Genomic DNA, 26,558 nt, shown 5'->3' on the forward strand with positions numbered 1-26,558 from the left:
AAAGGTAGGACCTAGGAAAAACAGTTTTAGGGATAAAAAACGGGTAAACAACAAATGACTAACATATGTAAAATACCCCAAATATAAAGAAAAATCAGTAGTTCTAGGGAGCTGCAGAACTGAGAAAGATAAATGTATGGAAAAAGAGAGAAAAAACAAACATGACAAAGAGGAAGGCCGAAGAGTGAAGAACAAAAAAAAGTCAACAGGTTACTAAAGAGGACACCAAATAAGGCTCCTATTTAGTGTGGTCATACTAAAACTGATAGCATCATATCTTTTATAGAATGGTTCTGTCAAAGCAAAGGATACCCAAAGATGATTGTTTCACTGGCTAAAAACAAAACCCAATATATATTGGGAAATATAATTTAGTATCAAAACCTCAGATATAATGCCAGTTGGTATTGCAAAAGCAGTGTTGAACAACAGACTTTATAACATCAATGGTTTGGTAGTTTTTTTTGTTCAGAAGAGGAATTGTGTACTATAAAGAAAACCCCCTATTCTTTCATAAGATGCCACTTCCATTTCTCAAATTCGTTAACAGAATATCTTGGAGGGACAGAAAATGTGCACTGGCGAAGTAACCTGGAGGTATATTTTCTTATGTCAGAGTTTATTCAATGATTGCTCATGTCATAACAGAAAATTTAGTCCTAAGGTACTTGAGGCAGTTATAATAGAAATCTTGATTAAAATTATGTCCTGATATCTGTATGTTACTTTTACAGGTGCACTCATATATAAAAAAGAAAAAACTACACTCATTGTGCTAGCATATTACTGTTCATTGCTGGATGTCATCCATGACCTTAACATAGAAAAACTATGGAGTTAAGGAAAAATATGGTTGATTTCTCACAGTAACCCAGAAAGACTAAGAATTTCACCCCTGTTTTCCAGAGTCTTCTGTGTGTGTTTTAATCACTGTATGAGCTTTTCTAGACATGACTGTTTTTCTTTTTTTTTTAATTTGATGAAATCCTCCTAGCAACTGACAAAATTTTTAAAATTGAAAATCAAACCTATTCATATAAGATGATTATATTACAATTTATCTAAAATTAATTAAACACATAGTCACATCCAGAAAAATATTAATGGATGTCCTACGTACATTATATTATGCATGACAGTTGGCATCGCTATTGAAAAAAACAACCATTATATCTAAAATAAAGGGGATAAACTAAAATACAAAAATAATCTAATAACATTTTCAGTAGAGAAAAGATAAAGTAAATTCCATGCAAGATAATTAAAGTTGTGATTAAAGAATTAACTTATCTTTTGTCAGATGGTTCCAACTCTTATTATTCACCTTCAGATTTAAACCAATCATGCTTAGTATTTGAGGCAGAAAATTATTGAAGAAACATGCCATTTAATTTCTCACAGAAAAAAAAAGAAACTGCTTATATTTTAAGTGCCTGGAGAAAACAATTGATTTGTTTTTCTTTCATGCAATTCAATAACTGTTGTGTATTATTTTATCAGTTTCTTTATGCAATGTAATTCACAGCATGACAGTACTTAAACAGACTTTTCTGCACTCTACTGATCTTTTTTTTTCCCTTTCAAGTGTTGAATTCCTTCCAAGGAAAGCAGGTACTCTTACACATGAGATGACAATAAATAGTCTCTAATAACCCAGAAGTGCATAGTGAATACATTTATTTCCATGTATGCATAAATACTGTTTATTTTCCAGCAAGTTAAGTTTGCACACCCAGCTGCAGGAAGCCTGCCCTTGGCAGTGTTTGTGGCAACCGGCAGCCCATCTGCAGTGTTCCAGATGAGCAGGGGAAAGGCAAACAGCCCTTCATTCTTGTACCACCATGGTCCACTATGACTCAGAGCTCTACTGGCCAGGAGCCAGGGAAACATCCCTCTCTCTTCAGTCTTCAGTTTCCAGGTTTTGGTTTGGTTTGAAAAACCTTACTGCCTTGACTGCAGATCAGATACAGGCATTCTGTTTAAATGAATTTCCTCATTAGGGGACATTGGAGAAAAGAAGACCTGACTTTTGGGCTGCTTCTCTATGAGCCGTAAGGGCCAACTGATGTGGAACAGTAATCTGATAAATGAGATGCGAACAAGACTGAGTTCCTATGACTGACTCTAAAGATGAGTGAGCAATAATTGATCACAGACTCACATAATAATAGAAACATTTAGGTTGGAATAGACTTCCAGGATGATCAAGTCCATCTTTTGACCAAACACCACCATGTCAATAAGTGCCGTGTCCAGTTGTTTCTTGAAATCCTCCACCGCCTCACTGGCAGCCTGTTCTAATGCTTGACAACCCTTGGCGTGAAGAAATTTTTCCTGATGTCCAACCTGAACCTGCCTGGTGCATCTTAAGGCTGTGTACTTTCATCCTGTCACTAGTTGCCTGGGAGAAGAGGCCAACCCCCACCTTGCTACAACCTTCCTTTGGGTAGAGGTAGATTTCTCAGCCTAGTTTTTATCTTTGATTGCTGAGAACAGGACTAGATATGATTAGTACGGAATGGAGAATGGACCAAGTCAATAATTTTAAACTGTGCAGTTGTCCTGACATTAACTAAAAATGTATGTGTCAGGCAGAAGCTGCCTAAAATAGAATAGCTTTTGCAGGCTTACTGAAAACAAAGATCCTTTTCCATAGGAAAAGAATGGACAGGAAAAGATTTTCAAAAGCACAAAGAAACGTATCGCTTTTTGTCTTATCATTGAATTAATTGAGCTGGAAGACACTGCACATCCTTTTATAATTTTGGTTTTTGAATGTTCAGTGTTGCACTGAGCACTTGTTTAGCCACAATAGCTACACAAAATTCCAAAAGCTCAATAGTATGAGACGTCTTAGATGAAACTACATAGATCTGATCTTCAGAAAGCAGATTAAAAGGCTTTCAAATTTATTTAATCTGTTGCATAAAGCCTAAAGACTTAAATAAGTCAATATGTGACTGATGGTAGAATCTGACTGTTGATTCATACTGTTTCATTATAATAATAAACAGGTAAACCTAAAGCAAGGATGATTTTGCACATAGATAATTCATATGGACAATGATATAAGTGAAGAAGTCAGATTAAGAATCTCATGCATAAAAACTACAACAAACTTCAGTGCTAAGTGCTAAGGTAAAAATCACTTTGGAAGCACACTATTGAAATCTGTTTAACTAATAATCTCTTCTAAAATTTAAAATGGACAAAGGCTTTACAATGAGCAAAATATAATCACATCATTTATTTAAGATTAAAAAACCATGTCTTCTCATCCTAGAATGGTGATTTACAAAATTCTTTCATCCCAGTGTCTTTCATTACCAGAGAAAATCCACTCAAATAAAACGGTCAGTAACCAACACCTCATAAAATTGCCTTCTCCTTCTGTATCATTGATGAATTCAATACCATCCCACCTGATTGATGCTTTGCTTCAAGGTATCTTACTACTTCAGGGACTAGAGGTTTGTCCTATTGTTTAATATTAAATATTAATAGGACAAAAATATTAAAATTTCTTACTTCACCTGTCTTCAGGTTTGGTTAATACCCAGAATCAACTAATCTGGATATGCTGAGCAAGTCTTTTTCTAATTTTTGAGGCTAGTCAGGTTTACAGACCTGGACTGTCTTTACCTATCTCAACTGCCAGAGGTTCTCAAAACCCCTCTAATTAGCAAAACTGAACAAAGCGTTGTGAGGGAGGAGGTCGCAGTGCTGCCATCTCTCCATTTGTCTAGTAGCTCTTTACTGTGGGATAATTACTGTGATCCTGCATATGCAGATTCCCACGAGAGGGCACTTGAGAGCAAGCTTTGATTGAAGAGAGAAAGTATTTTCCTTGTATTTCTCAGGAGCTGCTTTTCTCTGTCTGCCTATCTTGCAAAGAGTAAAGGAAATGCCATGCAGCAGGTTGCAAAGGCTTCCAGTACTCCAGTGCTCACTCTTCTAACAACAAAAAAATGCTCTTGGAAGCAGAAGCTGCAAGAAGACTCCCTGGTCCTCTCAGGACTCTCTCAGCTGTTTTGGGTGTTCCTGCTCTGCCGGTTTTCCTTCAGCAGAAGAGTTTCTTGCTCCACCCAGCCCTTCTCCCTGCCACACACACAGCATTGCCTCTTTGCCAGCTCTGTTCCCAGGGAAGGACCAAGCTCCGCTACCTGTGGCGCACCACAGCCAAGGCCATTCAAACAGGCAGCTGTCTTCCTCCTGTCCAAAGCTGCCCTTCCAGCAGAGCTTTAGTGCACAAGGCATGTGACACCAAATAGGATTGATGCTGCCAGGCACAGAGCTAGTAAACAGCAAAAGAAACAACCAGCTAGACCAATTTATGCCCAACCAGTTCAGATGCTAAAGGTTAACTTTATTTGGAAATGAGTTTTAACATGCTAGGAAAGCAAAAATGTGTTTAAAAGAAATAGAGAAGTAAAAATCAGTCATATACATTTGCTTGACGTTTTCAAATTTCGTTTCCTTGATCAAGCCTCATCAGAAGAATATAAGGTGTGATTGACAGGGCATTAGCAGATCTGTTGGTGAACTTTCTAACTTGTTCCTCCATGTAATCAGAGCTAACTTTCTAATGAGCTAACTGTGCTGTTAATGGCACTTCTCTACATTGTTTAAATATTAAGAGGATAAACAAACAGTTCCTATATGTACACTGTGTTTCCTTTTACCCTTAACAAGCTGAGTATATCTGCTACTATGACAATAACCTCTTGCACCATTTATACCATTCTTGGACCACTGTTTGCTTTTCTTAGAAGGTAGGAGCTCAAATATGCAGTATTTTGCATTGAAGAATCTTTCTAGGGACACTGAAGCAGATCCTGGAAGACTTGGAGAGAGCAGACCTAATGAGATCCACAATGACTGACTGCAAATTAATTATATGAACAGCATGAGCACAGATGAAAATATTCAGTGTAATCAGGAGGGTTCTTGTTCCTACTTCTAATTCCAGTCAGTAGAGTGTTAGATTTGCTTTCTTGTGGGAGCTGTCCTATCTCACAAACAAAAAAAATAGCTAATATGAAGTGAGATCAACAGCATATTTTTGATGAGAAGTCTCTCACATAGGAAAGGTAGGAGAAAATAGAGCTGCTTCACAATGGCGCATTATGCAGTCATGTGACCCTCTATGACTTCAATATAAGCCTAAGGTATCCCTTAAAGTCTACTTATAACTTACTGGTAACTGTTTTTAACCATTGATAGATCCTGAATCCCTTTTGTCTTGGAATTAACAGATATGTCATTGACTAACTCTTTGCATCAGTATGAATTTAGGATTAGAGTTTGTCCTAAGGAAAACATACTCTGTCCTAGGCTGTCTTGGTGACACACACACATTAGTTTATAGTTCTGGCTCTGTAATGTGGATTCTATCATATCCCAAAGTGGTGTAGCTGTATTTTCAAAGGCACAACTTTTCTTGCACATCCTTGTTCAAACTGACTGTTAGCAACTTACTACAGAAAAGCTAGACATTTTCCATTTTGATTCTAGCAGTATAGCACAAAGTTTTCAAAGCTCCTTCTTTTAAAATTATTGCATTAAAACTTCTTCTCTTGTATAAACAAATACTTTGCAATCACCTGTGTTATTTTCAAAATTGATATGAAATAGACATATACTATGCAAACTCGTGACAGCAAAGACAGTTATCAAAGTAAAAAGGAGAATAAGATCTTGTAGGAAATAGGGCACATCTCAGTTTTGTAATGCTGAATAATATTAGAATATGTTTGCATGAATCAAGAAAACTCACAGATGTCTGTGGAAATTGCAACTATTATTACTTTCACAGATTCTAAATCTCTGTGTGACATCTTACATTCCTTATGTTCCATCTTCCTATTTTTAACCATTGACAAAATATGTATGAAGTGCTCCTAAACTGTCACTGGTGTTACTATCAACCTGAAATGCTCTACTTCTAACCTAATTTTGCCTCCTCATCCTTCACTGATTTTTTAACTTTTCTAAGTAATAGATCCCTTTCAATTTTTTTTCTTTCCTCTCCAAAGATTTTGAACTCTTGTACATATCTGTTTAACTTTTATTAGAACACCTACTAACCATGTATGATTTCTTAGACTGCCACTACTTGTCTTCCTGTTATCACTTATGATTAATGATGCTCCATTTGCCTCCCTGAAATCAGCAACCTAAAGTCAAGGTGTTCCAGCCTCCAACATAATTGTTAAAATGGCATATTTTTTGAGACAGTTTTATTGATTTCCCCATGATCCTGTGAGCTGCTTCTGGCAGAAAGTAAGGCCATGAAGACTATTCCTGATGCAAGAGATATTTTCTTAAACCTGTTAGACACACAAATAATTGTGCAACTTACAAGCTATTTATCATGAGGATCTGATGGCATCTTCCTTGAAGAGAACAAAGTGTCCTCCTACTAAAATTTTGTTCATTTTTTCATCTCAGTCAAGTATGTCTCATATAAGATCTTCTGAAGAAAAATAGCACCAGCTATAGCTACCTGCTCACCTATGTTTCATAGGCTGGGTGTTTTTGAACACTTTTTTTTCTAGGCAAAATACAGTTTTGCCTTCCATTAACTAATCAAATAGCAAACATACACTGTTTTCATTTATTACCATATCGGGAGGGAAATTAAAGTAGATTATCAATCACACAGAAAACTGAGTTGAGTTTTTATTCAGTAATGCTAAAACACTGAACAAAATGCAAAAGAAAATAATTAGTTTAGTTATTTAATATCTTTCCGAGGTTAAAATAAATCTTACCAGTGAATCCTGGAGGACAAGCACATATGTAGTCTGCAACTAGATCTAAACAAGTTGAATTGCTTTTACAGAAGCCAAAAGTGCACTCATCAAAGTTGATTTCACAGTTCAGACCTTCAAATCCTTGGTTTGAAAAAAAAGCAGAAAAGAGCTTTACATTATTCAGCTATATTTGTGCCTTATTTTTCTAAAGCATGTCTTTGGGTTCCTTGTTTTCAGTTTACTCTTGTAAAAAATAATTTGAAGTTTTATGGCAAGATCATTCTAAAAGCTTTTTCTGCTCTGTCATGAATTGAAAAATGCATTTGTCCATCAAATATACTTTCAAAAGAGATCATAAATTATTATAAATAAATAAATTATAAATTACAAATTACAAATTATTAACAAATTTAGGATTTTGAACTTGTATTTTAGCAGAGACTTAAGAATTTATGTATCTGCTGACATTTTGACAACATTGCAGATTAAGTGATGTTGGGATTTGGACATCTGTTCCCAAAATAAAAGTCAGCTCTTAAAATCTCTCTTAAAATCAGCTCTCAGTTATTTCTCTATTTTTTCTTTATTTATTTCACAGTATCACAGAATTATCAAGATGGAAGAGACTTTCTAGATCATCCAGTCCAACTACCAACCCAGCACCACCATAATCCCTCCTGAACAATATTTCCAAGTGCCACATCCAGATGCCTCTTAAATACTTCCTGAGATGGTGACTTCACCATCTCCCTATGAAACTTATTCCAATGTCTAAACACTCTTTCAGTGATATTTTTTTTCAAATATCTGATCCCAACCTACCCTAGTGCAACTTGAGGCTATTTCCTCTCGTCCTTTCACTTGAGATACTGCAGAAGAGGCCAAATCCCCCCTCACTGTAACCTCCTTTCAGGTAACTGTAGAGAGCAATGAGGTCCTCCCTGAGCCTCTTTTTCTCTAGACTAAACAACCCCAGTTTCTTGTGTCATAGTGACTTTTAGCAACCTCAGAAGCCCAACAGCGTTTTTTTGTAGTGGATTGCTAGAGAATCTCCTCTCTAATATCTGACATTTTATGCTTTTGTAAATGTATTCTAATTCATGGTCATGCTACAAAATGACTATCATTAGTGCTGTCAAAGGCCATGGCTGCAGGAAGACCATGACTAATGCTAAGCTACTGACATCCTCAGTGCGAGGCATATTCTCATAATTTCTCAAACTGACCATGGAACCAATTTTCACTGTTCCTTAAGTCATAAAACTTTAGAATTACCCTTAATTCATTAATAATGTATAGAATAACAGCTCTTATTTGCATTTGGAGTTTAATCAGACTCATGTCTCATAGATAACAAGTAAGCCACGAAATTATCAATGTGGATGCCGAGATTTATTTTTATAAGCTGGCCATGCAGTCTAAACAGCAGAATGATCTTTTCCAAGGTTAATTTTCAGCTACCTTCCAATGTCTGTTTTGGCTTCTAATTTAAGCCAATTAATTACAGAGGCTGTGCTTATTTGTGGTAATTTCATCTTTTGTGATGAGTTTCTGAAGTTATCACCACTGGAATGCTGATATTAATATACACATACCTGAAATATTGTAAGTTATGAAATCAGCTCCCATGATGATACTTAGAAAATAGTACAATTCGAAGATTAAAATCAAAAAAGTTTAAAATATAGAAACAACATAACAGATTTGCTTTATTTTTAAAAAAAAATCCAATTAAAATAAATCTAAATCTACAAATATTCAGAAAACCCATTTTTGAAAGTATTTCAGAATGACACTGTAATTTTAAATGTTTTGAAACATTTTACTTTGACTACTTTTTTCTTGATATCATTCATTTGTTCATAGAGTTCTGATAACACTGAACACTGTGTATTTTTAAAGAAACAGACTACTGGTGCTGAAAATCACATTATTTTTGTCTGTGAAAATTTTAATAGATTTTTGTACTGGAAACTTATTAAAGTAATTACTATGACCATTGTCATTTGCTTGCTAGACTCGGAAAGCTGCCCATTAGTAACTCAGGTTGAAATAGTTTTTTTGTAAGTTTATTGATTATACTTTCCATGGAATTCATGTACTTCTCATTTATCTTTTTTTCACTCCTTTGGACTGTGCTGCAATCACAAAGTTCTGTCTGAAAAAAAGGTACCACTTCCAAGTATATCTGTCTCCACTCTTAATGAGCATAGTTGTTTTGGTGGGCATATTGCCTCAGTAAGGAAAGATGTAAATGAGACTTTGGAAAAGAATTAATAACTTTCACAGAAAGGAAATTTTAACGATGGCTTTGAAGACTGTCAAAAAGTTGTTTTGCAAACTGCAGACAGTTTTGAAAATTGTCAAAGATAATAAAAATAAAATATTTTCAACAATTTACCTTCTGGGCAAAAACAATCATAGCTGTTGACATCATTCTGACAGACAGCACCATTCAAGCAGGGAGCAGAATCACACTCGTTCATTTCTGTTTCACAGTATCGACCTGAAAAACCTGCAAAGGAAGTAGGATAAGTTTTGATTTTCTTCATCATTATATGTGCCATTAGCATAAAACCTGTACTTCAAATGTTGTTCTATATCTAAAACCAAGAGGTGTTATGATCCCTATTCCCCTGAAAAAGGAAACCTGAAGTTAGAGCTTCTGTGTTTTATTTACAAAGAGTTAAATTTTACTAATTTCTTATTCAATATTTTAAATATATGTCTTTATTGATGGAATAAAGCAATAAATGAAGCAGGACGAACTACCAGAAAGAAAGAAGACATTCATAGCAGCATGCAAACTAGATAGAAATTTTCAAGTGTTTTCTTGTATTAGAGTCATTTTAGTACTTTTATGATAGAATCACAAAATGTTTTGGGTCAGACTGACCTTAAAGATTAACTGGTTCCAAGCCCGCTACCAGGAGCCGGGACACCTTCTGCTAGATGAGGTTGCTCAATACCTTTTCAGAATTTTGCCATGTCAGTATAAGAGAGAGTACATCAATTATCTCTCATCCATCTTCTAATCCTTACTACTGTGGAGAGGAACAAAATAAGGAGTACCAATACACTGAGCTGTGCCGTGTGAGTCAGGTCTTCAGGATGTGTAAAGTGCTTGGCTCAGTTACTGTCGTGTGTGTTGCAGTTGTGCATGTTGCTAAAAGGAGGAAAGTGGGTATCAGTAAAACAAAAATCTGAAGACTAATTAGGCTTGCATAAGGAAAGGGAAACTCAGTTTTCTCATTTCTTACGGGCACTTTGACACACTGTAGGGTGCTGGTGGCCCAGCTGGGGCTGCAGGGGGTTCTGTGAAGGGGGGCCAGGGCTGTCCCGTGCTGGGCACAGCCAGTTCCAGTTGGCTCCAACCCACCCATGGCAGGGCACAGCCGAGCCCACAGCCGAGGGGAGGCACCTCGGGGGAAATGTAAAGAAGCAGGGATGGGGAAGGTGGCGTAATTTGTCTTTGGTTCTCACTACGCAAAACTGCATTAATTGGGAATAAATTAAATCAATTTTCCTCAATTTGAGCCCCCTTTACCCATGACAGTAACAGGCAAGTGATCTCTCTGTCTTTTTCTCTACCCATAAGCTTTTTAATCTTTTCTTCTCCCCTCATGCTGGTGAGAAGACAGGGTGAGAGAATGGCTGGGTAAGGGTCTGAGAACCAGTCAAGGTCAGCCACCACACATCTACAGCTTTGTTCTGTGTTAATTCCAAATATCACCACTAATCTTTGCACAACCACTGGCACATTCTGTTTGAGTGGAAGAATAAAAACATAATCAAATCATTATAGTTCCTAAAATATATTTAAAAAATCCATAAATAACATAAAAGGGGTCCTATTGAATATTTTTATCCTCTTCTGTTCTATGTCTTTCCATGTATCTTAGTGTAATTATTTAAATGGAGAAAAAGCATTCTTTTCTGTATGAGGTTTCCAAGAGCTGAGTTGTGAAATATGTATTGTGAAAGCATGACATACTGTTAAATGGAGGTTTATTTATATATTTTTTATTTTCTTAAGAAATTATTTTTAAAACTGCTAAATACAAATAATCAATAAATTAGAAGAATCATATGTGTTAGAAAAGAAAGATGATTTTATGTATTTTTTTCTTATTTTTATGTCGTTTCAACCTTATTTTGTTTAGAAAAGAAATTCAAAACCCTTCAGAATCACCATGAATTGACAATCTATGATGCATTTGTGAACACCAGAAAAAATAATTTCTATAGAGTTGATATTTATGTCAGCAAAATGACAACAAATGCAGATACGAATGTAATGTCCCAACACAATCAGCATACGAGTCCTTTTTCCTCTTTGTTGCAGAATTTATTTATGAATTCTAATATAAGGGTAGGTTCTCACATAAGATACCAAGCACAACCTGCACAGAATACAAGAGGAGTCAGATATCAGACACACCTTCAAAGAATCTCCTTTTCATTCTTGTCTTAGACAACTTATTTGGGGCCCCCTGGTGGTCTAGTGGTTAGGATGCAGTGCTCTCACCGCCGTGGCCCAGGTTCGATTCCCAGTCAGGGAAACTCCCCCGGGCAGATGGAGCTCATCAGCCCTGTAAGGCCATTCATCTAAGAGAAGGTCACTCTAAACAAACCTACGTCCTGAGGACCTCGCTGCCACTGTCCGAGCTCACTCGGCCCCGGCAGATGAACCTCAGGATTAAAGGGTGGGCTCAGTTCAGCGCACACTGTGTCTCACCTAAAAAATCCACTGCGCAGGCTCAAAGGGCAATGACCTTTCCCAAATCTTCGCTCACAAAGACTGGCCATAAACAGACAATTTATTTGGAAGGTATCACACAACCACCAGTGTTTGGAGTGTTCTGGATTATTTAATATCATATATTTCCAATGAGTCTACCTAAGTATCAATGAAAATGTAGATAATTTGAAGTAGCTAGTACATTGATTGCAGAGGGTACAAAATATGTAGATTATTAGGAGGTAAATAATAATTTTGTTCCTAATTTAAGAGATGCTATAATTTATCAGCATTGCCAGTTGTGCTGTTATATTTGGAAATATGATTAGTCACTACATTTCGATACATTACTAATCATTGATGATAAAAGTATCATCCAGAGATTAGATTTTTGGTTAAGAACAATTATTTTTCCAAAAAAGCTTTCTTCCTGACATGAAACACTGTTTCCACTTGCAGACATCATAGAAGGAAAACAAGCAGTGCTTTTCAGGTGGAAGCATTGTTAAGGTCAAACCAGGGAACTCCGCGTTGTCCATTCCAGGTTATTTTTTGTCATTCTTTGCATTGTGGAACCGACCTCAGTAACCTCGGATTTTCCCCCTTATCCTAAATTCCAATGTGCTTTATTTTCCTATCACTTGGGTATTTTTATTAGATGTTAATCTTTATTAGGTGTTAATTTTCAAAAAAATGGAAGTATTGTAAAATTAGTATATAGAATTCAAGTCCTGAATTAAATTTGTCTAATTTATCTTTCACTACTAATCAAGTTTCTGCATTAATTGGTTACCTCTACTAATTCATATCTTTACTGTCGATTCAAGTTTTATATATTTTAAGTGTAGCCTTTAAGCCTATTTTCAAGATCAAAAGTAGACCAAGATCTGAAATATTTGGATTTAACTGTACTCCCAGGAAGAACACAGCATGGAAACAAGCTAAATATTGCACTAACCCTTCATGCAGGCTGTATCTGGTTAGTTTCAGTTGTGATTAGATGAACTTTCTCACACTAAATCCACCCTACATGCATTGTTTCAATATCAAAATTACCAGCCCAGTTATCTTCCTTGAAGACAATAAACCTACAGCAAAGTATTATGAAATATAGACTGCAAAATTTCAGAGGATAGTAGTGTAGATACTTGTAACATGAATATTTGGACCATAAAATACTCAAGATTCCAGCATGAAAAGTTCTGGTCACTTTTTTAATGCCCTTCTCTGGCCATTAGAAAAGAAAGTAAAGGAAAATAAACCAACTAAATATCACAGTTCATTTCAAGTCACACGTAATTGCATAGAAAAGCACTAATGTTGGTAATCCTGTGACTCCAAATCCCTTCTAGTAATGAACAATAGCTGGAAAATAACACAACACTCAGCAGGTGATCACTGTGTCTAGTTTCTACAAAGATTGCTTAGTTAAGTTCCTCAGATCTCTTAGTATTACAGACCATGAACAGGTCATTACATGAACAGTAACAACTCTGAAGTTATCTTTTCTTTCCTGAATATTCTTTAAGGAAAAAAAAAGTTTCAATTTGGATGATTTGGCCAACATGTTGCAGCAACTCCCTGTGATGAGTTATGACAGGGTCACCCTTTCTCAGTAGTCATGTAAATGCCCAGCATTTTTTCCTGACATTCTGTGTTTTTTTGATACAGAAAGACTAGTAGGCAAAGGCAAATATCATAGGGGCAAATACAGAGTTGCAAAGAGCAGAAGTTGTTTTGTAAAGGTTTTCACTGTATAGTTCACTTTATGCTGCTGCAGCTCTTCAGAGCTGCCTTTGTTATGTTATCAACTTCTGATGGGAGGGAAGAAATTAAAGGTATAAGTAGAATCTGTCTTTAACAGAGTTTAGTGTACACTGAATTATACACTCTGAAATATTTGAAAGGAAAACATATTGACAGAATTTTATTTATCTCTTACTTGTAGCATTTTTAAGATAATTTGTCCTGCAGACAGAAAACAATTTAAATGTAATTTGTATTTATCTTAAATTGTTTCTGCTGAAGTAGAATTATTAATTTACAATATAATACTATATAATATACTTTGATTATGTTTATTTCTTGCTGATCAGAATGCTGACAAATTACACTTCTTTCACACATATTAATTAACTAAATATACTGAAAGAACATGAGGAAGAATAAGCTTCATTTGTATTATTTTTAAATCAAGAATGAGTTGAGTGGTTTTAACTACATTATAATCCATGTATTACCACTTAATTACATTTGATATAATAAAATTAATTTAGACAAGAAAACAGAAAAGATTTGTCAGCTAAAATATATCTGCATGTTTGATATAATACAAGTTTCACCAGTTCTATACCCATGAAAATATGGAAATAAATTTCTCTGTGTGGGTATTCCAAACCTTTGTCCTCTACGCTCTTACTCTATATGATTACTTTGGCAACCCTGACCCTATGCTCTATGAACCAGGAAAAAATTCTATTCCTTCATGCATCCAATTCTGCTCTCCATTAGCCAATGATAAGTAATATCATGAGATACCTACTCCTGAATAAATATTTCCATGCAGTCAAGTGAAAAAGCATGTGTTCCATATGTAAATCCTTTCAAGCAGTCGAGAGCACATTTATGGGAATCTTTTATGTAAAAATATATTGATGCAATTTGTGGCTTAATCTATTAGTTCTCCCTAAAAGTAATATAATATGATATCATATACATGTAATATACATGTATAGTATACTATAGTCCTGTATCTTATTGTATCGTATTGTATAGAATGCAATTTGAAGTTTATCATAAAATAGTGGGTTTGTATTAGTATAAAAAGTAGGTAAACAAACTATGTCTCCATAAATATTTTGAACTGCCTTCACTGAGTGGCAAATAGCTATCGTCGGAGCATGTAATAAGTGATGCAGTTGCTGCACAACTTTTCTCTACACTGAAAATGCAAAATACATCTGAAAGATACATTAAAAGTATTAAATTAGATTGCAAGGAAAAAATTAATAACTGAGAGTTTCCGGGGTTGCAGATTTGGAAAAATATAGCATAATTATTTACTAAGGATATAGTTTCATAATTTTTTTGCCAATACACTTACACGGAAGTAGCTATTTTCAGACTGAAAGCTTTATAGATCCTTATTTAAACTTGCTCCTCAAGATGAGGTTGAGATCTTTTTTCCCACTGGTATTAGCCATAGTTTTCTCAGCCAATGGAAAGGCAAAATAAAACATAAATACTCAAGAAAAAGAATACGATTCACTGGGAAACAATTTTGTGAGAGAAGCATTGCTTGCAGGAACCTTTTACATATATGAAATTGTTTTAAAAATGGAGTTATTTTTACAGAGTTGTAGATATTCTGCAAAGACATATACAGTCATCTGACTCATAAACATATTTCATATGTCAAAATTTCAATATTATTTTCTTTTTTGGATCCCAGTATTAAGGAATAAGTCATAAAAGGAAAAATATTTTCAGTGTGTCATAAGTAATCCAAGAAACTGTAGGTCAAATCTAAAAAAAAAAAAATAAGTTGTTTCAATAGAAAATATAAAGTAAAAATAAGTTTCTGATATTTGATAATTGAGACTTATGATTCCACCTTCTCATTCTTAGCAGGTATGTCACAACCAAAGAAAAAGGAATCTGCATTATGAATATGTCAGAAAAGTGAGACACTTCCTTAGCCCTATAGGCATCTTACCTGGATGCTTAAATCTATTAGTTCTCATCCTTGTTCACTAATAGTAAGAAATCTTTGCTATTAAATTTTATTTTTAATAATATATGTATTTTAAAAAAAGGAAACAATATATGTCTAACTTTTGAATGATTCCATCAGTTTCTGCTAAATTACATCAACACAAATGTGGCCTGGGATCATCTTCCCAGGAGTTTGAATTCAGACACTACATCAAAGTAGTAGTTTTATATAGTGGTAAGACTCCTAGACATTTTTCAAGGATGAAAGCATAAAACTGAAAAATATTTTATGTTACAGTCTTTAAAGTCTCAACTCTTAAAATGTCGAGCTAAGCCAGTTATTAAAGTAGGTTATATGTGAATCTCTTGCACACAGGTTATGTACTGAAAAATAAGGTGTGTTCAGAAACTAAACTGTGTACACCTGCAGTGTGTGAACTCTTCTTGTTGAAATCACATTTTTATATGTCTTTGTTCCAAAGGAAGACCATTTATTAAAAACCTTCTCTGAAATTAAACAGCAGTTCAATCCCCAGAACTGATTGGATAGAAAGCCAGATGAATGGCACAGTATTTTCTATTTCAAATGCATCTTGGCAAAATAAAGGAAGAGTCTCATTAGAGAAAAGCATTACTTTTTCAAGATGTAAGACAATTTTTTATAGTGAGAACATTCACAGGAACAACCTCCCAAGGGACATGGTAGAGTCCCCATCAGTGGAGGTTTCCAAGATGCAATTGGACAAGGTGGTAGATGCACTCATATAGGCTTGCTTTTCAGTCAAAGGTTGGACAAAATGATCTCTTGAGATCCCTTTCAACCTGGGTTGTTCTATGATTCTATCACAAAAAAAAAAGCCTGTGAAAAAGGACAGTAGAATGGCCAGGGAAATAGAGATCCTGTCACACAAGAGAGGACTGAGAAATTTTGCTTTGTCCAGCAAAATGTAGGCTGAAAGGAGATATGAGTGTTTCTCCTAACTTTGTCAGTGAGAAAAATAAAATAAAAAAAAAGTGAAAAACTTTTTAAGTTAAAGAATAAGTATCACAGGTACAAAGTGATTCTTTTTGTCACTAACAAATTTAAATTACATAGTAGAAAAACTTAATCAGCTGAGGAAGTCTACTGGTACACACTTATTCATTAGATGTTTTCATAGAAGTCATCATCTCATCATCTCTCATGAGCTTCTTAAATCTGCATAAATAAATTGTGATATCATTTAAAACTAAAGAGAGGATATAAAATTCCTTACAGAAAAATTTTAATATGATAACATGCCAGCTTGTATTAAGAACATATATCACTAGCCTGAATATGATAGAAAAAAAATATTTTTCAAAAAATCAAGATTACATTTAGAGTTGAACTAGCACATCACCAAATATTATTAATAATAAAGAAGTCTCCTCAACTGCTAGAATCAAGAAAAAGGAGAGAAAGTAGTTATTACCTCTTAATCTAAAATTTTAAATAATCCTGTCAACAGAAGACATCCTCAGTATTCTGGAGTTTGACATAAGAGTATTGGAATACATGTGTAGAAACAGTACAATGTAAGCAAATGAAGATATACAACTTCAGATCATAGTGGATTTACACAGAGGAACAGAGAGGCTACAGAAAATCACACTGGCAGCATTAATTCTGGCTTTTCAGGTATTGAAATCTTAATCACTCTTTTAATGTAGGTTGTGGATATATACATATTAGCTGCATTCAAGTATTAAGAAGGAAAGAATAAAGTCCTCAGTTGTGCAAGGGATACAATATGGGCAAACTATTCTGCCTTTACAAAATTCCACTGACCTTCTAGATTAATCTAGAAGCATTAAAGAAGAAGATATCATCTACCAGATGTTTAAATTTTCTAAATCTGCATCCAGATGATGTGCTCTACATCTGGCCACTCAAGGTTAAACCATTACTCTCTCCATGCAGTTAAGAGGGGAAGGGAGTTATCCATAGTTTAGCTATCTTGCGTTTGGCAAACCACCCTGCATCTGTATGGGGTTTCATGTCATATTTTTATTTTTAGTCTCTCAGTTGTCTGAGCCTAGGATACTAAAATAGCAGAAAACTTTAGAACAAGGAGAGAACAGACACATTAGGATTATCTTGTACAAGTATTAGAATTATTTGTATAGGAGATAAAGCTTTCTTGACAGCCAGTTGAAGACTGTTGAACAAATTTCAATAGGAGTTAAGAACAAACATATAGCAGAGAGTACATGTATTCAATTATTTAAAAAAATCCCTGTATGATTTGCCCTTGCAGAGACAAATAAAGACAGACTTGTGTGTGGGCAATGCTAGTCACACAAACCATACCGTGGGCCTGAATAGCAAACCAGGCCCCCTGACAGCATGATTTTATAAAAACTGTACAAGCTGAGGCTTACTGATTTTACTTGTGCTACAGCAGGAGATCTTCCTGGCTTTTCTTCCAACATATTCTAATTTTCCAATGCCCCATGAAATTTTTTTTGATGATGAAAAGCATCAGAATGGTTTCTTCCATTCCTGTTAAGAACAACTTTCTTTTTTTTTCCTCCCGTTAGTATCTGTCTTTTTGAGAGGATGTCATTACTGCAGACAAATTTGTAAAGCCACATCAAAACGGACACATGATCAGCACCTGTATACCTCCCACAGACAAAAAACTGCAGATGACACCACAAAGAGCTCTATTCCAAGCAAGATACTGAACATACCTGTTAGCACAGGTAGCACAGGGACAACTATTGTTTCATTTATATCTCTAGGCCTGAGGAACCTCTTTCTGAATTTGTGATTTTCAGAATTTACTGCTTGAGTTAAAAGAATAACAGGATTTACAGCTTGAGTAAAAGGAATAAATTATGAAGTTGTGGACACAGCTGAAAGAAAATACAACACATTTATGTAGTCAAAATTTTCTCCAGTGAAAATACACTAGAAGCAAAATATTTACAAGGATTTGGGGAGCTGTTTTTACTTGTCATTCTTTCATTTGGGTTTCTGCTTTCTGTTCCTGATGTTCTGGGTTTTTTTGTAGTGATGTCTTATTCTATATTTATTTGTCTAACAGATTTTAAACTGACATCAAACTAAAATACTCTTGATTAATTCACTGTAAAAGAAATAGAATGGACAAATGGTATAAGAAATAGTAGTTCTACATCTGTACTCTAATAACGAGATGGGTGCTTTTCTATCAGAGACTAAAATTCTCATGCATGTACTGTGATATACTTGTTGCTCAGCAGATGCATAACATGGTTGCCCTTTCTTTCCAGATAAGTATCTCAGGGGACATGGAGCATTGTTAATTTCTTTTAAATAATTCAACAGACTATTAACAATTTCATAACTCCTTAGATTCATAAGTCTATTTAAATTAGCTGTCCTTATAAGCAAAGTATTCAGGACATAATTTTACTCTAGGAAAAACGCAAACATAAGTTTAGAAATAGTCTCAAGACTAACCTTAAATCTAAATGACAAATAGCTCAGAGTATATAGCATTTGAACTAACTTAAATGTTAATTTTTGCTTCTTGCCGGTAAAGTCTGCTCAAATTCTGCAATATAAAAAATAAAAGAAGCTCTTTAATTTCCCATAATTTATAGAGGTGAAGATGCTGAGTATGACTCCCAGTGAAACTGGTTGAATTGACATCCCTGAAATTTGGTAACCACTCATCACAAATAGAAATACTTAATTATGGATGGAAGGAGTTCCGGAACACACGCAGATGATCAATATGATCAGGCAATGTTCAACTTATTATTTAAATGAGTTAACTTTTATACAGTTTAGTTTTTTCTGGGTACGTGATTACAACAAGGTGATTGGATAGCTCAGTCTGTGTACATGTCTCATGCCTTCAGTTCATGCTCTGTCCACGTGGTCTGACATCATTCATGCCACCCAAAGTCCCTCCTATTGACCTGCCTTTAGGGATTTTCCCGAGGCTTTCCAGATGTCCCTTTATCTCCAGTTTTCCCACAACTTTCAACTATAAAAACACGATTTTGTCATACCTTACAACTATAAACATACAGTATTCACACAGCTAACAATTATAAACATGCATAGTTTCACACAGTTTGCAAGTATAAACACAGAGTTTTCACACAGTTTGCAACCTCCAAAATTATGTCAAGTGACGCCTAGTGCTTCTCAAACATATGGATTGTTCATAATGTGTCCATTTTCCTGCAAATACTCTACACTTAATGTGACTATCAGAGGAGAAAAAATAAAAAGGCAAAAATATAAACTTATATTGTAACTGTTAGCAGACTGTAGATAATTGCGGACATGGGTGTACGTAAACACCCAAGCAAAAGCCTTGTTAGCTGCAGTCATCATGTGGCCTTATTGTAAATTTTGATAACACCAGCACCAAATAAAGGTTGCATGTCTTGAATCTTCCAGTTAAGATGACATGGGAGAATCACCCATTTGATCACCTGCTGTGCTTCTGCACAGACTGTTTAGACTGAGAGAGAGAACTGAGGGTGGTCAAGCTTTCAAAGAGAAGAGCTGGTACTGAAAAACAGTAGCTCCTGAAAGCAAGAAGTGGTGGTATAGAGAAAGGGGTTGGTATGGAAGAAGTTAAAGATCTTGACTGGAGGAAAGATCCTGGAAGAGTGGCAAGAGCCTGGAAATCAGAGTGATGTGGGGGAAAAAAAAGCCAGGGCATGTGCAGGGCCTGTGATTGGTAATGCTCAAGACTGATAGCTTTGAGCAGAGGCTCAGCATGAGCCAAAGACACCCTTCTGCTTGAGCTTCCCACAAAATCAAACCATGCTAAATGTAGCACTGAAAGGGTGTAAGTGGGTGATTGTGTGGGATAACCAGTTATGGTAAAAGCTCTAATCTGGTCTGTTCTTAAGTAAACCCCATTATCCAGATTCAATATGGACTCTCATTTACATTGTTTGACCCGACCATGGTTGGATTGGCACTAAACATGTCATTTTGAAGAGATTCAAAATATGTGACTTTCCTTGACAGAGAATTTTGCTTTACTTACAATGAAAAAGGAGTATACTTGATAGCACACTATATATAGAATTCTGAGCTGGGCTATTTGTGTACCAAATATATTTTATCTGCTAAGTACTCAAAGTTAATCCATCTCATTATCATACCTTGCTGGTACATACAGATGCTGCTTTTTAGTTGCATGATTAAAATGGGAGCTGTTATTAAATAAAAAAAAAATTGACCTTAGAGCCAAACACTTTGAGTCAGTGTAATTTTTCTCTTACAGAACCGGAAAAATAAATTTCTCTTTCATCTAAGATCTCAGTGAACTGGTGTGTAGCTATGGTCAGGATAAAAGCAGAAAAAAAGACTGAAAAATATATACCCAGAAATTTAAAAAATCAAGTGTCCTCTGAGGGGAGTAGCTGAGCTGTATTTAGTACTATAAATATATATTTAATATAAGGAATTAGATAACCATAAGGAAAAAAAAATCACGTTTGGAGTATATTTAACATGGCTTAAAAATCAGGGCAAGTTAAAGCACAGAAGAAAAGTAAATATTGCTACAAAATTTAGTACTGGGGTGATAAAATGTTGGTATAATCATTTCAAGACAGCTAAACAATAAAAGAAAATGATTAATCTCTACAATCAGTTACTACTAAAAAATGTTGTCCCCTCCCATTCATGAATAAACCACTAATCTGGTTTTACAGAACCACTGAGTATGGGCAATGAAGTAGGTATTTTTCACAGCACTCAAGAAGTGCCATCACCATTTCCTGCAACAGGGGATTTTAACAATGATGTGACAGTTTAATGCAAGACCATGGAGACCAAACGCTTTCAGTGCTGTTATAAGGTGAGATAACCATGACAAAATGATTTCTGTATGTGTCTATAGGGACTCCGTTATGAGTCTATCATTCTGGCATTACAGTGTGAAATTATCATGGGGAAAAAAAAATCATTCAAATTTGTACTGCGTGGCAGTGATGCTCCAGCATGAGTTAATGATATGCAGCAACTGAAATGCAAGCCTTCTTTTTTCCTGTATACTGAATAAAAATCTGTCTAACTACAAAGCTTTAATTCACAGGTAGTGCAAGAGAACTTAATATAAAGTAAAATATCAGAATTATCTTCCGGTAATCATGTATTCTTCTTTACTAAGTGTAACTATTCTGTCTTTAGGCTAAATCAAGATGTTTCTTTGCAAATTTACCCTCAATAGAAATTCACTTTATACAGATAAATACACAAAAAAAATCACATCTTAATATTTAATTATAAATTCAATTATCTCTGTCTGCAGAATCGAAAAAAAATAGAGAACCTGCTCCTCATTTACTCAAATTTCTCTTTGCTTTCTCTAATCCAATTATTCTTACACATCTGCCAACTTGGACTTCTTTAGTTAAACTAATTTTGGTCTTGTCCTAACATATGTATTTATGAATCTATTTCTTAATATTTCATTATTAGCCCTCCATGACCAGTGATTTTCTTTAAAGAAGTAGTAGTATGTCCTTACTCATTGATCAAAGGGGTTTTTTTTTCCTCATAAAAGCTTCACTTACTTGAAGTATTTTTAGTCAACATTACTGTTAATTTATTAATAGACTTTTCTTTTCTAGGATTTTCAGTTAAAAAATGTGCTTCATGCTCTTTCTAAGTTGTGAATTTTCTTGATCACTCCGCTGTCCTTTTCCATTTTCCTAGAGTTCATTTTAAATTTCATCTCTGCATAATTTGTATTTAGCCAATTTTTTCCTGCTTGCTTTTGTTTAGAGAAGCACTAGCCTGAAGGTCCTTTTTACCTGAACAAAGAAGAAAATGGTAAGAAGTCTGTTTGTTCAAGATAAATTTACACAGCATGAAAAACTTATTCAGAATTGTTTCATATCTCTTGTGCCAGGTAACAAAATAACTTTCTGATATTATCTGCAAGAATGCTTGTTTCCACAATAGGTATGGGAATAGTTAAAGAGTGTCTCAAGTGTATTATTCCATAGCACAAAGCAATGGAGCTTGAAAAGCCAATACTTCTATATTTTCTTCGTTATGTAGTTAGAAATTTTTCATTTAAAAAGTGAGCCTAGTACTGGCAAAAATATCAGACAAGCATTGTGCTTAAATACAGGCACTTAAAACAAGTACAATGACATCCCACAGGTATCCTAAACAATGTGACTCATTCAGTCTTTGGAGGGACCTCCTTTGAGAGTAAAAATGAATTTCATTTTCCAATTTCTGTTATAATTTATTATTGAAACTACCTACTGGGAAAGCATGACATGGTAAATTAAGAAGGAAATCAAAAGAAATAGCTCTATGGTAATTTGAGTATCAGGGAGAAAAGGTTCATTTGAATGCTAATGTAAGTTTGGGATGTGACACAGAAAACTTGGCATATTATTGTCCACACACATCCTACAACTAACTTTAAGTTTAGCATTCTAGGTGAATGCTCAAAAAAATATATAGCCCATAATGGAAACAAAAACATCTACGGGTTGTAACTCATTTTAAACTTTCGAAACTGAACATGGCCTCCTATCAGTTGCTTAAAGATTTTTGAGCATATCCTATATGAGTTATTAATCTGATTACACTAATAATATTTTTCAATTTAAAAAAATAAAAGTCGGTAGAAGTTAATAACAGATCTTAGAAAGACAGAAGTTTTTTCTCCACAGAAATATTGTATGAGTCAGCTAATTCTAGAAGCAGCATAAGTCACAGAAACATATAACTGTCAGGAACTACTGAAGTCATTGAATCAGTCATCGTCTCTTTTCTCACTCCTGAAATCTGTTGACCATGAAATAAAGAGTTCTTTCAGAAGAGTTAACATTTTCTCCACATTTCCTTCAGAAATCTTTTCAGTACACTGTCATAAAATTAGGACCCATGCCAGAAAAATCAACTGCAGAGGTGGAAGGCGGAAGACAGTGAAATTTGAAGTTCAAGAGCTTCACTTAAGTCTTAGATATGGTAACAGCGGAGAATTTGTTAGATAAAATGTCCTGGGATACAGATAATGGCTAAAAATAGTAATATTTATAAAAGAATCTAGATATAATTAATAAACTAAGCTACTTAGAGATGCGACCAGTGTTGTTACTTTCAGTAAAATTAAATTAAAGGTACCTGTGATAGTTATTCCCCACTTACTTTGTGAGAGGAAATCAGGTGTTTAACTGCGATTAATAGTCAGTCGAAATCAGGCACCTATGTCCTTAAGGCACTTTGGAAACTGTCTCCTTGAAGACAGAAAATGAGAAAGAACACTTTTGCACTTTCACATTTGTGATTTCATTAAGTATTTTTGATAAGGTAAATTCACATGGTTAAATGTAATATTAAGACAATGAGAAACAACAAGGATCACCTGCCCAGAATAGAGCTAATGCCTATTAGCCACATACTTATAAAAAAATAATTTTGAGAATGTTCACTATGGTGTATTTTAAAATAAATAAAACATTATTAAATCAAATATAGTCTGAGGTAATGTCAGGAACTAGAATCCATCCAAATGGAAAGACAAGAAATGAGCAGGTAGGTAATTTATATATTGCATCTTTCACACAGGGTTTGGTCCATATTAAATTTCTTATCCTGTCACTGTTCTTCTCAAAATCTGTTTGAGCAGAGTCAGTCCGTTATGCACACAAAGTAGAAAAACACTCTGAGATACTGAGATCTGCTTCAGTTCCTTCTTACTTCTCTAGTCTAATGGGATCTAAGAATTTAGCTGTGTTTTACAAGGACTTAAATCTCTTACAGAGAGCTAATTTCCATGAGAATTTGTTTAGGCATAAAGTTTATATTTCTGATTCTTAATAATTTATTGAAAGATTGTGTACTTCAAACTACTTTTCTCACATACATTTCAATAACTACTTCTTGTGGGGAACGATGTCCTGCCCACCCATCAACCTGACCTTTATTTCCCACAACTCTTTTCCAGTGATAACCACCAGTGGTGGCTGTAATGGATGTGTCTGGTTGTGATGGCTGCATTGGACTTGGAGGGTATTTGAGGGAGACAGATAACAACACAATAGCCAAAAGCTAATTTGAACCCCCTCTTGCTACCCAACAACAGAGATGGTCAAGGTCTGGCTCAAGCCAAGTTTGATAGAAATTAACTTCTGTATTCAGCATGCAAATAAGGCTATAAGTCAATTATCTTCCTTTATAAAACAGTGTACAGCCCAGGGCCTGTTAGCTCTCCTGCATGGGAGTGGACCACACACTAGGATCTCCCCTTAAGTAGGGACATCTCTCAACGTTACTCCTTGAGTTGGAGAGACTCCTTTCTGCAACAGATCCTTGTGCGATTCATAGCGTGCTAAACTTTGAAATCTCAGCTAAGTGTAATAAATGGTTGATTGTGTACATATAATCCTTTAAACATAAAACATTGACCAAGTTTGGGACAAGTAGAGGATCCAGTTGCACCTAAACTCCTCTTTGAGAAGGAGTTTGGAAAGCAAGGGGGTCCTTCCTGAACCTCATGACTCAAAGGGGAGGTCTCCCTAATAATTCTATCTGACTTTGTTGTCTGTGCAATAAATAATCAAATGTACTTTGCCATTGGATCTTGTTAAACCACTCTCACATTTACTATCAAACTTGATTAAATTGCTTTTTTATATCAATAAACATATTGTTACTTCTCTCTTATGAGTGAAGGCACTCCGTCTATGACATTATGATATCAGGTTTATTATAAAGCTTTTTGTGCACCTGATGAGCTACAAAACAGGAGAAACTACTATTTTTAATGAACTTTTTTTCTCAAAAGCTGTATTTTTTCATTCAAGGACAAAATTTATTTTTAGGGAATCAAATCTAAATGCCCATTTCTAAGTATTCCTACCACAAACTTGACAGCAGTTGTGACTAGAAATTGCTGCTTTGTCCTTCTCAGTAATCCATTCCACCAACAATTGCTTAGAAAGTAACTGACCAAGAATATAATATTAGCTTAAATTGCTCTTGAGGAGATATTCAAAATTGTGTTTGAATAGGTGATATTTATTTACTTATAAAAAGACAACACAGATGCTGTAACCCACCATGTGTATCCTTTCTTTTCTACAATGATTTAATGGTTTCTTGTGCAGAAGTAGTCCAAGACAATTAAAAAGCTAATAAATAGTCACAGTGCAGGGTAAATTGCTTTTCCTGCTTTCAAGAAGCATGTGTGCAGCTATAAGATAAGATGTTGTCAATCTGTTAAAATCTCAACATAATCCTTTCTCATCAGATGTTTATAGCATAGCATACCTTAACTTACTATAAGTACTGAAGGTCATTTTTCCATATAATGTCACAGTTTGAGAGCATAAGCAGAATAGTATGACTTATGACACTACAAATGCAAGGAATCTCTTACTTTAGAATTTACTGACATCAGTTTTAGGTCGTCTAGAATAAACTACAGAGATGTACAACTAAGATTAATATTAAATTAGTAGTAAGGAAAATACTTGGTGAAAATAATGAAATACTGAAAAGAAAAATGTTTTAGATATGGACACATTACAAAATTTTCATTAATGCATGCAAATTTATTTTTCCTTATCATTGTTAAAACATTTGTTAAAAATACTGTGATGCTAAAGAGACACGAGTTTTTACTTTTAAGCTATAAACTATTCTCATTTATACAGTGATCATGAAATAGTTACCATTTTCTTAGTGTTAGAAATAACACTAAAAGACAAGTATTCAATTTACTACCTTTTATAGTCTAGGGAGGCATGGAATTCTCATTCAAGATTATGAAAAGAATTACCTGAGTCATCCCTGATAAATAACTATAAAAAAGTTGGAATAACATAGAACTTTAAGAAGACTGAAGGGGAGGGAGATACAGTTTACTGCTACATTAAAAGTCCTAATAAGAGGGCTCTTAAAAATTGAGATTTGTTAGCTTGACAGTACTTCCAGAAAACAATTAGAGCAAGATTTGGATAGAACTTAGAGACAAATTGAAGGACAACAATCTAATTGACATCAGTGATCATTATTTTAGGAAAATAAACAATATCAAATAAAATTTACGCTTATGAGAGCAAAATTAAGAGAAAGCATGTTGACACACAAAAAAAATTATAGAATCATAGAATGATTAGGGTTGGAAGAGATCTTAGTTCCAACTCCCCTGTCATGGACAGGTAACTCTCCAGTAGAAATACACTTCTATATTTTTGCAGGATTAATATCATAAAATATTCTGAAAACCACATCAATGCTATGCAAAATAAGAGATCTCCAGGTTTACTGCAATTAAAATTAGCTAACTGAGACACAAGTAATTATGACTTCAAAACCTCTGCAAAGCAGAAAT

The 26,558-nt window shown here is 34.7% G+C and overlaps 1 protein-coding gene across 1 annotated transcript in view; it reads right to left on the reverse strand.

Moving 5' to 3' along the window:
• Window positions 1-26,558, reverse strand: part of EYS (eyes shut homolog) — a 671,723-nt gene that overhangs the window by 572,436 nt on the left and 72,729 nt on the right. The window contains exon 4 of the mRNA XM_051778236.1: window positions 6,774-6,896. Within this exon, the coding sequence (XP_051634196.1) occupies window positions 6,774-6,896 (123 nt within the window). The remainder of the gene's footprint in view (window positions 1-6,773; window positions 6,897-26,558) is intronic.

Source organism: Manacus candei, unplaced genomic scaffold (genome assembly GCF_025592945.1).
Source record: "Manacus candei isolate 608988 ecotype Guabito, Panama unplaced genomic scaffold, ASM2559294v1 h1tg000011l, whole genome shotgun sequence".
Classification (NCBI taxonomy): Eukaryota; Metazoa; Chordata; class Aves; order Passeriformes; family Pipridae; genus Manacus; species Manacus candei.